The sequence below is a fragment of the Hesperophylax consimilis genome, chromosome 9 (genome assembly GCF_061612785.1).
Source record: "Hesperophylax consimilis isolate HC1 chromosome 9, BYU_Hcon_1.0, whole genome shotgun sequence".
Lineage (NCBI taxonomy): Eukaryota > Metazoa > Arthropoda > Insecta > Trichoptera > Limnephilidae > Hesperophylax > Hesperophylax consimilis.
Genome location: NC_142844.1, coordinates 3,999,198 through 4,012,601, shown reverse-complemented (window position 1 = coordinate 4,012,601; position 13,404 = coordinate 3,999,198). Strand labels below are relative to the sequence as shown.

The 13,404-nt window shown below is 37.0% G+C and overlaps 3 protein-coding genes and 1 pseudogene across 3 annotated transcripts in view; 2 read left to right on the top strand and 2 right to left on the bottom strand.

The window, feature by feature from the left end:
- Positions 1-8,620, bottom strand: part of LOC149420802 (prolyl 4-hydroxylase subunit alpha-1-like) — a 32,334-nt gene extending 23,714 nt beyond the window's left edge. Inside the window, exons 1-6 of the mRNA XM_089635121.1 lie at positions 8,508-8,620; positions 7,411-7,503; positions 7,119-7,279; positions 6,785-6,801; positions 3,842-4,066; positions 2,258-2,423 (exon numbers count right to left, since the gene is read on the bottom strand). Coding sequence (XP_089491247.1) covers positions 2,258-2,423; positions 3,842-4,066; positions 6,785-6,801; positions 7,119-7,279; positions 7,411-7,503; positions 8,508-8,620 — 775 coding nt within the window. The remainder of the gene's footprint in view (positions 1-2,257; positions 2,424-3,841; positions 4,067-6,784; positions 6,802-7,118; positions 7,280-7,410; positions 7,504-8,507) is intronic.
- Positions 1,061-2,177, top strand: LOC149420803 (carbonyl reductase [NADPH] 3 pseudogene; annotated as a pseudogene).
- A 431-nt stretch (positions 8,621-9,051) lies between the features above and the next one.
- Positions 9,052-12,596, bottom strand: jdp (DnaJ domain-containing protein). Its single transcript, XM_089635555.1, has 3 exons — positions 12,358-12,596; positions 12,167-12,268; positions 9,052-10,755 (listed from the first exon to the last, which is right to left on the bottom strand). Exons 1-3 carry the CDS (start codon positions 12,442-12,444, stop codon positions 10,456-10,458), a joined length of 489 nt encoding a protein of 162 aa, XP_089491681.1. The 5' UTR covers positions 12,445-12,596; the 3' UTR covers positions 9,052-10,455.
- Positions 12,513-13,404, top strand: part of stumps (DBB domain-containing protein stumps) — a 119,944-nt gene continuing 119,052 nt past the window's right edge. The window contains exon 1 of the mRNA XM_089635553.1: positions 12,513-12,649. The gene's annotated coding sequence lies outside the window, so the exon portion shown is untranslated. The remainder of the gene's footprint in view (positions 12,650-13,404) is intronic.

Below are 13,404 nucleotides of genomic sequence, written 5' to 3'. Positions count from 1 at the left end.
TGCCCTTAGGCCTATGTAGGCCCGGGCCTAGGGCGGCCAGATATTAGGGGCGGCCAATCGTGACAAAAAAGTCACAGATGATAACAAGAAATTACTTCCTAAGTACCTAAATATTCTACGTACGAAATAGCGATATGCAAGAGCGTGTTCACACACAGCACACAGCGCGCCCCCACGCCCCGCAGCCGCCCTCGCCACACCTATCATGCTCCGTCGCTCGCCGTAAATTCATTATGTAGTCAATAGTCTATATCAGGGGTCTGCAAACAACGGCCCGCCAATGTCATCAATCCGGCCTGCGACAATCGACAATTATACAGTAATTGAACTAGCGAATTTAGTAAGCGTATTTTTTTTACATTAATTCCACACAGGAGGCTTTGAGGAAAATATTTTCCCACACGACCTATGAGATGCTGTGTATTAGGTGATGCTGTGTGGAGGGTCTTTTTAAGGAAGGGAGAGATAGGAAGTTCTGAAAAGGAAAATGTATGAGGGGTGGGTAGGAATCTGGGGATTAGTGTGTCCAGGAGTGACATACGTATGAATACATCCCTCCAATAGTCCGGCTGGAAAGGTCAAAAGGCCTCCCTCACCCAGTCTCTCTCGAACCGGCCCGCCACGCAGCAGGTGGGCAGACGTATCCGCCGCCAAGACCTGGACAAATCTCACCCCATGAACCATGAATGATAATGGCAGGAAAATTAAAACGGTTTTGACCCTAGGAACTTACTGAAAAGTTTGGATACTCCTGGTCAATATGATGGGTACTGAGAAAGGGGCGGCTACATGGTCTGGGGCCTAGGGCGCCCAAGACTGCAAATCCGCCTCTGGTGGGAAGTACCTACATTAGAAGATTTTTACAAAAGATTTTTTTATCAAAACATTTGGCAAGATACTTATTTAAGGATAAGAATTGTTATCGGTTTTGGTAAATCTGTTTTTCATTTTATTTTTGTTTATTGTTGTTAAATTCGTTTTCCTTTAAATTTGACCACGATAAAAATGAATATAAAAATCTTGTCCCCTGAGTTTTTCACCACAGTACTTTGTAGCTTCATCATCATGTCTAAGGTAGCAGTAGTCACGGGAGGAAATAAAGGTATTGGCTTTGCTATAGTCAAAGGATTATGCCAACGCTACGACGGAGATGTTTACCTCACAGCCAGAGATGTGGCAAGAGGTGAAGAAGCTGTACAGAAACTCAAAGACTCTGGACTCAATCCCCTTTTCCATCAGTTGGATATTACAGACGCCGCAAGTGTCCAACGATTCCGGGATTACATCAAAGAAAAGAATGGTGGTATTGATATTTTAATCAACAACGCAGCCATTGCCTTCAAAAGATCTTCAACAGAAAATTTTGGTGTCCAGGCTGAGAAAACCATCTTCGTAAACTACACATCTTTAGTTTCTACCTGCAAAATTTTGTTCCCTATTCTTAAAGCAAATGCACGAGTTGTGAACTTATCGAGTTCCGCCGGACATTTGTCCTACACACCCGGTGAGAATCTCCGCAGCAGTTTCGCAAGCAACACCTTGACAGAACCACAACTCTCGGATTTGGTTAAGCAATTCGTTGAAGCTGCAAAGGATGGGAGCAATGTGGCGAAGGGCTGGGGATCTAATTCTTACGCTATCTCGAAAGTGGCTGTCAGTGCATTGACGTTTATTCAGAACCGGGAATATGGACCAAAAGGCATCTCTGTGAATTGCGTCCACCCTGGATACGTGGATACAGACATGACGAGCCACAAGGGACCTCTGACCATCGAGCAAGGAGCTGCCGCTCCCTTGTACCTGGCTTTGGATGCCCCGGAGAGTGTGAAAGGAGTCTACATGTACCATGACAAAACCATTGTTGACTGGTTTGGCCCGAGACCCTTATATTCTTGAGAAAAGTATTTCTATATAGGAAAGAAAAGTCCTATTTATATTATTATGTCATAAAACATGTCACAGACTTTTTTCAAACAAAACATATCTGTATGTACGCTTTTAATTTAACAAGTGTAATGGATTTCAAAACAAAGTTTTTTATTTGGAAATGTCTGTACATATATGCCTACACCAAACTCATGAGCTTACAGAATTATCTGCTTTATTATTCTACTCATTCTTTTTAATATTATAGTCTCTTTCATATTATACTCTATTTTGATATTACACATTTATAGATTATACTTTCCATACAGAGTTCTCCATTATTGATTTATTTCTACTTTATGGTTAAATTCTAAGCTGATGGGATTCTCACCGTACTTCGATCCACGGAGAACAGGGCAAGCGGCATGTCTCATTGCGTAGTTCCCGTCCCCCGACGGCAGCAGGTTTAGCCAAAACAGGGCCATCCCCTTCTCAGGTTTTACACTCACTCCGATATCAGGGAAAACCGTGTTACCTCCTTCTGCCACATCGGACATCTGATTGCCACAATCACACTTGTTATTTTTACAGTTAATGAGTTTAGAAGAAATGTTGGAATAAAATTTTGCAATCTAAAGATGTTATAATAAGTGCAGATTTATCTCCACTTTGGAGTCCAAGCTAAGGTTATAGAAGAGGTCCATGAGTCCCGTTGCAGACTAACACCTGGGTCTCCTATAAAATTCTATATCGGATGTGAGCAAATTGTTTCAAAATATGTTCTTTCGGCACTTTCAGTTGAACAGCGCAAGATGCTTGATTGGTGATTTCAAAATTTGAAATTGACTGCTTATACTCAGTTAAAGTTAATACTTATATGAACCATCTCCATTACGTAAGCAAGCAAGAGCGCATACTTATATCCCTAGATAGTTTTTTGTCCTTCCTATCTCTGCCATGGATAAACTTATGTTGTGCTGCGTAGGAAAAGGCGAGGGCTTTTAGAATCATTTAATAGTTGCTTAAAAAAGTCTTGACATGAGAACCGATAGAGGAACTCATCTGGTTCTTAAAATGGTCCAGGATAGTGGTGGGTGCCCGCGACTATCCCAGCTGAACATTTTTACAAATAGTTCCGCGGTATTGAACATACACCAATGATTTTTGTTGTTTGTTTTTGGGGTGTTATGCCGTGTTGCGCTAACTCCTTCTTTAGCCGACGTTTCGGACAGCGTTGCAGTGTCCATCATCAGGGCAGATCCGGTAGATCCGAAGATGTGATCCGGATCTGCCCTGATGATGGACACTGCAACGCTGTCCGAAACGTCGGCTAAAGAAGGAGTTAGCGCAACACGGCATAACACCCCAAAAACAAACAACAAAAATGCTTTTGGCCGTGAGAATCTAAAAACATACACCAATGATATATTATGGGGCCTAGTTTTTTTTAACCATGTTCTACAATCTAAGCTTAGTTAGCTTGTATGTAAACCTGCTTATAATAACTGTAATGCTAGGGGGGGGGGTTAAAATTTATCAACAATACTTACATAAAACAGTACTGTAGCTATTCTATTATCCTCTTGTTCTTCTTCGTCTTTCTGTATAAAATAAATATTAGTAATGGAGCAAATGATTACATTGGTATTACTTTTTTGCACTTCCAGCCAGTTATATATTATAGACTTATATTAAGTGTTACGTGGATACGGTAAGAGAAATTTAAAATGTGTAAGATTACCCACGATGAAAAATGCATCCACGCAGATATCACTTATGTAGGTACAATGGGCTTGCAGCATTATAGCCGTTAGATTATTATTATAATTAGGTGTTTAAAAGACCAAGAATTGGTGTATAACATGAACCATTCAAATGTAAAAAATTAAAAATGAAGCTGATCGCCAATTTCACAGTCATTCATGTGATGGAGTTTGAAATACGAAGTGAGGCTGGTTAAGGATTGCACTCTTACACTGCAAAAGTCAAAGTGTGTTTCGTAGTGTCCCGCTAGGCCATAGACGGCCACCTGCAGGTCTTCGGCCGACTCCATGCTCAGCCCGGTGAAGTGGGCTGCCCGGCGGCTGACCGCGGCCACCACCTCGTGATCCTGGTCCGTCAGCCAGCCAGACTTGCTGATGCGAACCTTGCTAATGACGCCCTCTACTAGTGATGGGTGCTGCACCCCCGAAGGTTCTAACTGTGTAAAAGAGATAATTCATTCATTTTTTTTAAATATTTGACACAAAAGTTGGTTAATATAAAAATTACAAATAATTACCAACCATCCAAATAATGTCAAAATAATTTCACATTATCTCATTTAACATTATTTGTTGTGGTTTTTTGATTTATTATAAAATTTCTCTGTGGATGACTTTGTTGGCCCGGCGGTAAGCAATAAAAATATATTATGTACCTATGCAGAGGCCAAAGTGGGATGAAGTGCTTCAATTTTTAAATGCCATGCTACAAATCCCAAAATAATACGGTAGTTCTGGAGAAAGGTACTTGCAATACAATAATGAAGAAAGGTACTTGCAATACAATAATGTATCATTTGTTTTCAGTGCGACTAAACAAAGGAACGTCATTTGCGTAGCAAGTACATTCACAACGATAAATTACTTGTAACTGAAATAATATTATGTAGGTACATATCCCTGTTTTGAAATCTCTGGAAGACAAAAAAAGATATAAAACATGGCTAGGGATGTCTATGTACTGGATTTTTAAATATAGCTTTTCAATTATATGGTAGTAGGTAAAATCAAATATATTTATATTTGTTGAATAAATAAGACAGTTGAATCTTACATGCGGGTCGATCAGTTCCTTAATTAATTGTATCTCATTGTCATACATGACATCATGAAACACCACAACATATGGCTCCAGATATTGCTCTTCCAGTTTAAACGGGGCCAGAAGCGAAAATGGATGAGTTCCAAAAAAGTAGCGACATTTCAAACTGCAATTCATTCAATATGACATGACATACTTTTCATTGTTTAAGAATTATGTACAATACTTCGTACATAATAAAATAAACTGTGAACCAAGAATTTAAATATAATTTATCAGCACACATTTAGAGTGTTTATAATCTATGACATGACTGTTCAGACACTGTGCCCAGCTTTTTAATTTACGTGAGCAAAGACATTATACATTCGTAAAATTAAAGCAAACAATCTTGCTCTTTTAATGCGAGACTATTGATTAAGTTAACTTATCAATACACCTTTTCTCCACAGGGGTAGTCAGAGAGGATAGACTGCCACACAACTATGTCTCGGCTTACTCTCTTGTTATTCTGACTCTACGTGGCCTGACTCAAGTATTTCATTAACTTAATCGTGCCATGTCTTCGTCCGGCGTTCCCAACTTCATCTCCAATCACTTCCGTGACAATATTATAAATTTTAAAAATCACATTCTGTCATTGTAAAGCCCTCGTGAAGGTACGGTACATCAAAGTAATAAAAATAATAATTACTCTTTCTTTACGAATTCTGGTAGTTCCAATTCCTCTCTACAAAGACCGCCATGTGTTTTTCTGTTTTCATTGTAATATATTGCCATGCGTAGCGCATCCTCGAATACCTAAAAGATAAGATTATCTTGCTTTATATGGAAGAGTACCTGGATGATTTTTTATTCCAAAATTGTTATATACATAATATGACTTGGATCCATGTGTACAAGTACGAGCCACACAGAACAAGCCAAAGTAATTTTGTCGTGCTATACAAATGTAAGTAGAGGAAGCATCTCTTTCTTAATAAACACGGCATTGAGTTTGGAAGGCAGGTTTGCTATCCAAGTGGTTTTCTACGTTTGGTGACTTAGCAGGGAGGCCCGGGTTCATGGATGCGTTTGCCCACCTACTGCGTGGCGTGCCAGATCGGGAGAGACTTGTTGAGGGAGACCTTTTGACTTCTACAGCAGGACTCTCTCAACCCATCGCCTTGCATCGCAGTGGGAGGGATATATTCATATGTCCGTCACTCCTGGACACATTGACCCCCAGATTCCTACCCACCCCTCATACCGTTTTCCTTCACAGAACTTCCTCACCTTCTTTTCACTAAAAGACCCTCCGCTCAGCATACCCAAAGATGACACAAGCCCTGAGGGATTTTCTCCTCAGGGCCTCCTGTGTGGAGCTAATGTAAAAAAAGTGATTGTCTACAAACATTGCATCTTTTGCTGTGATTATAGATAAAAGTGCGATTTTATGCGTGCGGTGACCGGAAAGTGTTATAATGTTATGAAAAGTGATTAAAAAAAAACTAGGTTAAATAGGTTACATATGTAAATATTTAATCTAGTTTTTGTTTCATCACTTTTAATGACTTTATATCACCTTTTAAAGGTGTGTTGAATTGTCATTTTCGGGATGATGTTAGAAGTTATCATGTTCCATGATAACTCATAACATATTGCATGCATATCAATTTGGAATGTTGAAATGTAAATGAAGCTAGTGCGTGCCAAACAGAGTTGTGTGGTAGTCTATCCTCTCTGTCTACCCCTGCTATTGTAAGTTAGTCACTATTATCATTATAAGGCTATTCCCATACAATGGAAAAATCTGAATTAAGTACAACCGATTATTACCGCCTTCAAATGAATTTTCAGGAGCAATTACACATTAACTGGCTAGCAGCAACTTTTGGGCACAACCAACCATCATTAATGTATTAGGGATACCCTAGTACCACTGGCTACGGTCCGTTGGGACTCTTGAGCAATTAATATACACAATAATTACAAACAATATTGTAAAGACATAAATGAAAGCAACCTTGAATATAAAACTGACTATTTCCAAAGTCAGTTCATAAATTGGGAGATTCTTTGAAGCTCTGGGATGATCAGGAACAATTTTGAGAACTTCGTTTGTTAGTTTTACAGCAGTGTTGAAGTTACCTGCAAGAAAAATACACATTTCAATTATCTTTTATATAAAATGTAAATATTTATTTGTTCAAACCTTAAATCTCCGAAAGTTCGTCACGGATTGCTTTAAATTTTGACACAACTTTGCCTTTGAATACGCTTGTATTTCTATATACCTATATTATATAGATGTCACCTGTGACAGGTGACATCTGTTGGACGTTAAAGCAACACACGCTATTGTTTCTCTATCGACAAACCGAGCCACAGCAATGTGTAAAATAATAATCACTTGACAATATCTTCGTAAAGGCTATTTAATAGTATTCTTAAAGTACTCTGTTTACCTATTGCAAATGCTGAAATTGCAAGGAAGTCGAGAATATCCACTTTGTCCATCGTCTTATTATATTCCATTTCATATTTCGACAACGCAATTTTTAACCAGTCAAAAGACTTGCAGTAGAATTGCAACTCAAATAAGTGACGACCTAGTCCAAAGCAATCACTAGAGGTCATTGGCCAGCTAGAAAAAAAGAGATTTTGAGGCCTCCATTTTAATTGCAAATTCCCATAATATGGATATTTTTAATGAGATCCACTACACACACATAATATAATGGGGATTAAAAAGCTCACCTATAGTATTGAATACTATTAATTTTCCCCTCAGCTAACTCTGAGGCATCTAGGTTGTACACTTCCTGTAGCCTCACCAAGCCTTCTGCAGCACTGGAAAAATCTTTTTCTTCAGGAAACGAATACAACTGTCTTGTTTCGTTCGGCAATAATTCTGCAAAAAAAGTCCTACATATTCAAAAACAGTTTTTCCGTAAATCAAAAATGTTTTTCCTCTTTTTGCAGTGATGATTTTCCTTACCCATTTGTATGCTGTATTCCACGATTCTTTGAGTATTTTTCCAATCTATTAGTAGTCTTTTTATAATCTTGAAAGCATTAACTGGATTTCCTAAATATCGTGTCACATCTTTTTTAGCCAGTTTGTATTCGGCATTGTAATCTTCGTAATGCCTAAAATCAATATACGGAGTAGTACTCTCAAAATATGTATACATAAGATCTGATAAGACTATTCTCCAATTAAAAATGTGACACTTTATTGCCTGGAGGCAGCATTTTAAACTAGCACAGAGAACTAAATGAGCAAAGCACTAAAAACATGCCTTCCATTAATGTGCTTAGTGCAACTCTAAGTGACCAGCTCGGGCACGGGGGCTCCTTCAAATCCACAGTCAAGTTAGCATCTCAGAAGCTGGACGTACCGTACAGGACCTGCAGATAATTTAATAGTACACAACTGCTGACCCTGTATAAATCGCAAGTGCGCCCCACTGTTGAATTTGGAAGCCACCTCTGATATGGAGCCCCAAAATACCTTAAAAAAACCCTTGACTCTGTGCAGAAACGGGCGGTTCGTTTGATCCGCCATATTTTTTTCCAGTATCCAAATGAATTGCTATCTTTAGAGTATAGACGTCAAGTAGGTATGCTGTCCTTTATCTACCTGTATTACAATTAAAGATGTTCTGAGGAACTAGCATTATTGATCCCTTCAGCACCGGTGCATAGTCGGAAAACACGTCAAAAATCGCCCAACATACGTCTTATAGAAGTGATGAGTCTTGAAAACATGAAGTGTAGTTAAGTTAAAGTACTTTTATTTCATTAAATGCAGAATTTGATATCTTTGGAGTGCTTGACACATCCATCATCACTGTGTAAATAATATGACATACTTCCTGAGCAGCTGAAGCTGATCCTCCTGGTTTTTCAAATAAGTGTTCAGAGAATCAAGCAGAACTCTTTCGGTCTCCATCATTGCTTCCATTCCGGTCAAATCAGAAAATAGCTCAGCATGTTTTCCAGAAAACACAGATGCATATAGGAAAATGTTTAACCACAAACAATACATAATTATTATGTATGTTGCAAAAATAAATTCTCAGAATTTGACTGACAACGTTGCTATTTCTCCACAAGTGGGTTTCTTTCTGTGGAGTCGAGTTGTTTTATCATATAAATAATGAGTAATAAGGTATTTCTTTCCGATTAATAATAACCTGCAATTCATAGATTGTACTCACTGATTAAGAAGCTTTGTTTTTCTTTAAACGCATATTTCAAAAAGCGATTGGATGTATAAATACCATTGTGTGATTGAAATAAAGATTATTTTAAAGTATAATCACTGTTGCTTTTCTTTAATACTCCATTCAGATATTCCATTCTGAGAATTTTGATTTAAAGAAAAAAAACTCATACCATGAACATCAATATACATTTATTTGATTTGATTACATTTAAAGACAATAATCTTAACAATATAATATTTGAATATATTTATACATAAAATATATTGAAACAACTATCGGCATCTTTGGCCTTGTCATGTAAATACACATAATACATAGAATAAAATTGATCTACACACATGTAGTGGGGGCAAGTAGGGCAACACCTATCGGTGTTGTTACTAATTGGGTAGGAACACAAATACTCATTGCACGGTGGATGGCTAACATCAACACATGGCAACACAGGGCAAAACAGGGCACAGGGGCTACTCTAACAAACTAGGTTGGTTGTGACTTGTGACTGATCATAGGAAAGATCAAATGGCAAAGAGAAGAGACTCGGTTCTTAGCATTTCCGACTACCGCCACCGACCGGCGCAAAACCCTGTTTAAGGACGAAGGTACAAACTTTGTCACAATTCAGATCCTTCCGATATTCAATAACTTTAATATAAAAAAATTGTTGGAAGATTTTTTTTATTTGTAGAAATGGCTTCCAAAAATAGAATCAGTACAAGTTGTCGTCTTATAAAGAAACGATAATAATAACTAGTATAATATTGGCAATAGTTAAAGTTAAGTTATCGACAGACACATAATGATTGTTCCATTTTGTAAAATATTAGTAATGTAATAAAACTTAAGATAATAAGTATATACTCAATAATATAATATCACTCAGCTACGATCAGCACTTGGAAAGGTACTTAGGGGACAATAACATATCTTAACATACGCCTTACTTAACGTTGAGCTACAGAGAAACATTTAACAAACAGTTAAGAACATCAAAATACATCCATTGCAAATACATTAAGGTTTAAGTTGAAAAGCTGACTTGATGGATATTGTGCCTATACTTAATTAAGTCTAATCTGGTGAGGATCATGGCGCACCAGTGACTTGTAAAGGAGCCACAAATACTGCCACGCCACTCGCCGCCGCCAGATTATCACAAGTGTTACTAGTGTCTAGGGGAGAGGATTGTACGAGTCCGTCAACATAATACAAAAAATGATGCGCACAAAGACAGGCACAACATCTTTGTAACAAGCACCACGGGTCCGACACTAGTTACTAACATATCAAAAATAATCTCAAACACGCATTCAATGGAATGGCCACTTGCAAACTCGTCTTTTGGCAAGGAAAATAATTGGTCATAATATTTATTCAAAAATTACCCTTCAGTTGAAAGTCAGGCTACAAATAATTGATTTGAGATTCACCGCCCACTGACAACTGCCCAACTTTCATTTAACTCAGCAGGAGTATTTATCATTTTAATGATTTTATATTGACAAATTGAAAAAAATGGGTAATGATATGTAGATAATAATAAAATAAAAAGGTTGGAATGATTGTCGGCTTAGATCTCATAGTTGCGAAACTTGGAGACTACTTCCGGTGGAGGTTCTGCACCCTGCTGAGCGGGCCAGCGGCCCCCCCAGTGGGCCGCCCCACCCTCGGAGGCGCGCCGGGCCCCGGCCGGGCCTGCCCCTCCCGGGCCCAGCATGCGGTCCTTGGTCTTAGGTGTGGCCCAGTGCATGGACTGCTGAACATGCTCCTTCATACCGAGCCACTGGCGATAGCTGATGGAGATGCCACTGGAGCGCCACTTGTCGTAGTTGCAGCGCTTCTCGGGGTCGCACAGCGTCTCCTTGGCCTCCTGGTGATGGAAACACAACATGTTATTTATTATAGTCTCAATACAATGTTGTTGATATATTTAGTACATCAGTTTTAATATATAAGCATACTCTATTGAAGTTTTTTTCATCAAGCAGTGGAATATTTTAATAAAGGTATTTGATTTGACTAACACATAATAATTTTGTCAACTGAAACAGAAAAAAATATTTTGGATTTTTTATGTTTTGTGCCTGCATGCTGTGTAGATCAAGTTCAGTGATATTTTGACTTTATATTTATTTTTCTGCAATTGTTTTAAATAGTTTTTTCCTGCACTATTTTCGTGTATAATTTCGTTAATATTTTCTATATATATGTATGTAAAAGCCAGGCGTGAAATAAATAAATAAAATAAAACACTTCAGTACCTAACTACATTGTCTTACAATAGTAAATAGGTACCCCTAACAAACACTTATTATACTATGCTTTTTTTGAAGTAGGCACTCGAGAAACAATCACAAATGTTTTACCCCAAGGGCCTCTGGTATATTATGTCAGATGGTCAGAGTATTTCCGTTTCGCATTAAAATCTAAATATATGGAATATTTCTGAGTGAATCCGAAAACTAAAAACTGTTTTTGAATGCTGTTGAAATACGCTATCAAATTTTACTAATACAAATAAACATATCATTTACGAAATATAAAAAATTTTAATGCAAAAATAAAATTTTTTGAAAATGGTTCACCTTACATTTTTTCTAACAAATATTACTGCAAATAAAAAATAAATAAAAACACAATCCTTTTATTTGACAAATGTATTATAAACTTTATTGTCAACTCACCATAAGTAAGGGAGACAACGATTTCTATGATACATTTATAAGTAAAAGTGAATAAATTGGCTTGAGAGGTTAAATATTAAAGTAAATATATAAATTTCTAACGTTTTATGTAAAGAAGTATTTGAAAATATTTATGCACCACATTTCCGCTTTTAATTTGTCAAAATCAAATAAAAATCGATTTTAGGAAGATCAGAAAATTTACTTGTTGATTGTTGAATACAAAATACACATATTATCGAATTGATCCTAATCAAGTGTGTAAATATGATATAAATATTTATTTTTTGAAAAACAAGATTTAAAAAACTTTTGAAACGCAAACATAAATACAATGCCACAACAAGAGTAATGAAAACAAACATACACCCAAAATATTGTATTTTACAATCACTGCTACTGACCCATTTATGTGCTCCATTTTTAAGGAATGAATAATAAACCGGTTAATGAAAATAACTTTCAAATTAATTGGAAACATCACAAGGTCACTTTTAAAATACTGTCGACATGTGTACTAGTTTCTTGTTGGAGTCTTGAAGGATTTTTTCGGCGGAAAATTTAAGTACGTAAAAAGCATATATTTATTTAATTTACCTTTAGTTTTTGGAATTTGGCCTCTGCTTCCTTGTCCCCATCATTTTTGTCTGGATGACACTGCAGAGCCAGGGCCTTATACTCCGTCGTTATTTGGTCTATCTGTGAAAAAAATAATAAAACTCGTAAATCTATTTATAGACAATGGAAGCGGGGAAAATGATAATATTTTAATGGAAATGTTTTCTTACAGTCGAGTTTTCATCGCAGCCCAAAAGACCGTAGAAGTCTTCGTCGGGATTTTGTTGGAAATTGATAATTTCATCCACGGCGCTCATGTTCGCTGTCTACCCCCGACTCTTGGAGAGCCTACCCGGACCTACCCTTGCACTGGCCTAGAAACAAAATCGATCTTCCCACCAGAGCTTTCTGCGGCGCAAAACACTATTTGCTATAGAGAGCGCACGACATACCCACACACTTTTATGTGCTAACAGATTTTGACATACATTCGACATTCGGTTGGCAGCTCTGCTTTCACAGGTGAGACCATGTAGAAGTGTAATTTCTTTGCCAGTAAGAATTTATTCCATTTTCATCGGGGTAAGTTGTTTCAAATTTATAAATTTCGTATGAAAAGTATTGTTCAATCGTTTAGAGTCGAGTTCAACACAATTATTATTATCATTATTGACTGAGCGTAACGAAGCCGTATTATAACTCCATTTGGCATTTCATCGGTCTGTAAATTGGTTTGTCCGGTTCTGTTTCAAGATGGTGGCCTTGTTGTGGTTTGTACCACGAGCTGTCAAATCGGAATAATCAATATTATGGTATCTGCTGGTACCTGCCATCCTGAAGAAAGTTTGAAAAAAGTGTTGTCATTGAGATATTTAGACAAATTGTGTAATTCCTTATTTGTTTTTTTTTAATGTTATTTGAAATATGTATGGTTCAAAATTAAGTGTAGGCATTTAAGTACATACTTACAAATCTTTTCATTTCTGAGAAAATATTGCTTTTGATTTATTATTATACTGGATGCGAGGTCTAATAACTGTTCACAGAACTACTAGTTAGATGTTTAGGAACTACTAAATACTTGCATATCAATTGCAACTTATTTATCCACCTGCATAAAAAATAAGTTTATCAGAGAATTTTATCTTTTTCTTGGTACAATTATTACGTTGAAAACCGATTCAAAATACATGTTAACAAAATGTTTTAGTAATCAATTATTTCGAAAGGATTCAGTATTATTTTGTACAATAATATACATGATTTTGTTAAAAAAT

What these genes read in the sequence shown, in the direction of transcription:
- jdp (XM_089635555.1), bottom strand. Translation starts at nt 12,444, where the DNA reads ATGAGCGCCGTGGATGAAATTATCAATTTCCAACAAAATCCCGACGAA. An exon ending in GCTGCGATGAAAACTCGACT is followed by an intron (nt 12,269 to 12,357) that starts GTAAGAAAACAT and finishes TTTTTTTCACAG; the next exon opens with ATAGACCAAATAACGACGGA. An exon ending in CCAAATTCCAAAAACTAAAG is followed by an intron (nt 10,756 to 12,166) that starts GTAAATTAAATA and finishes TTCCATCACCAG; the next exon opens with GAGGCCAAGGAGACGCTGTG.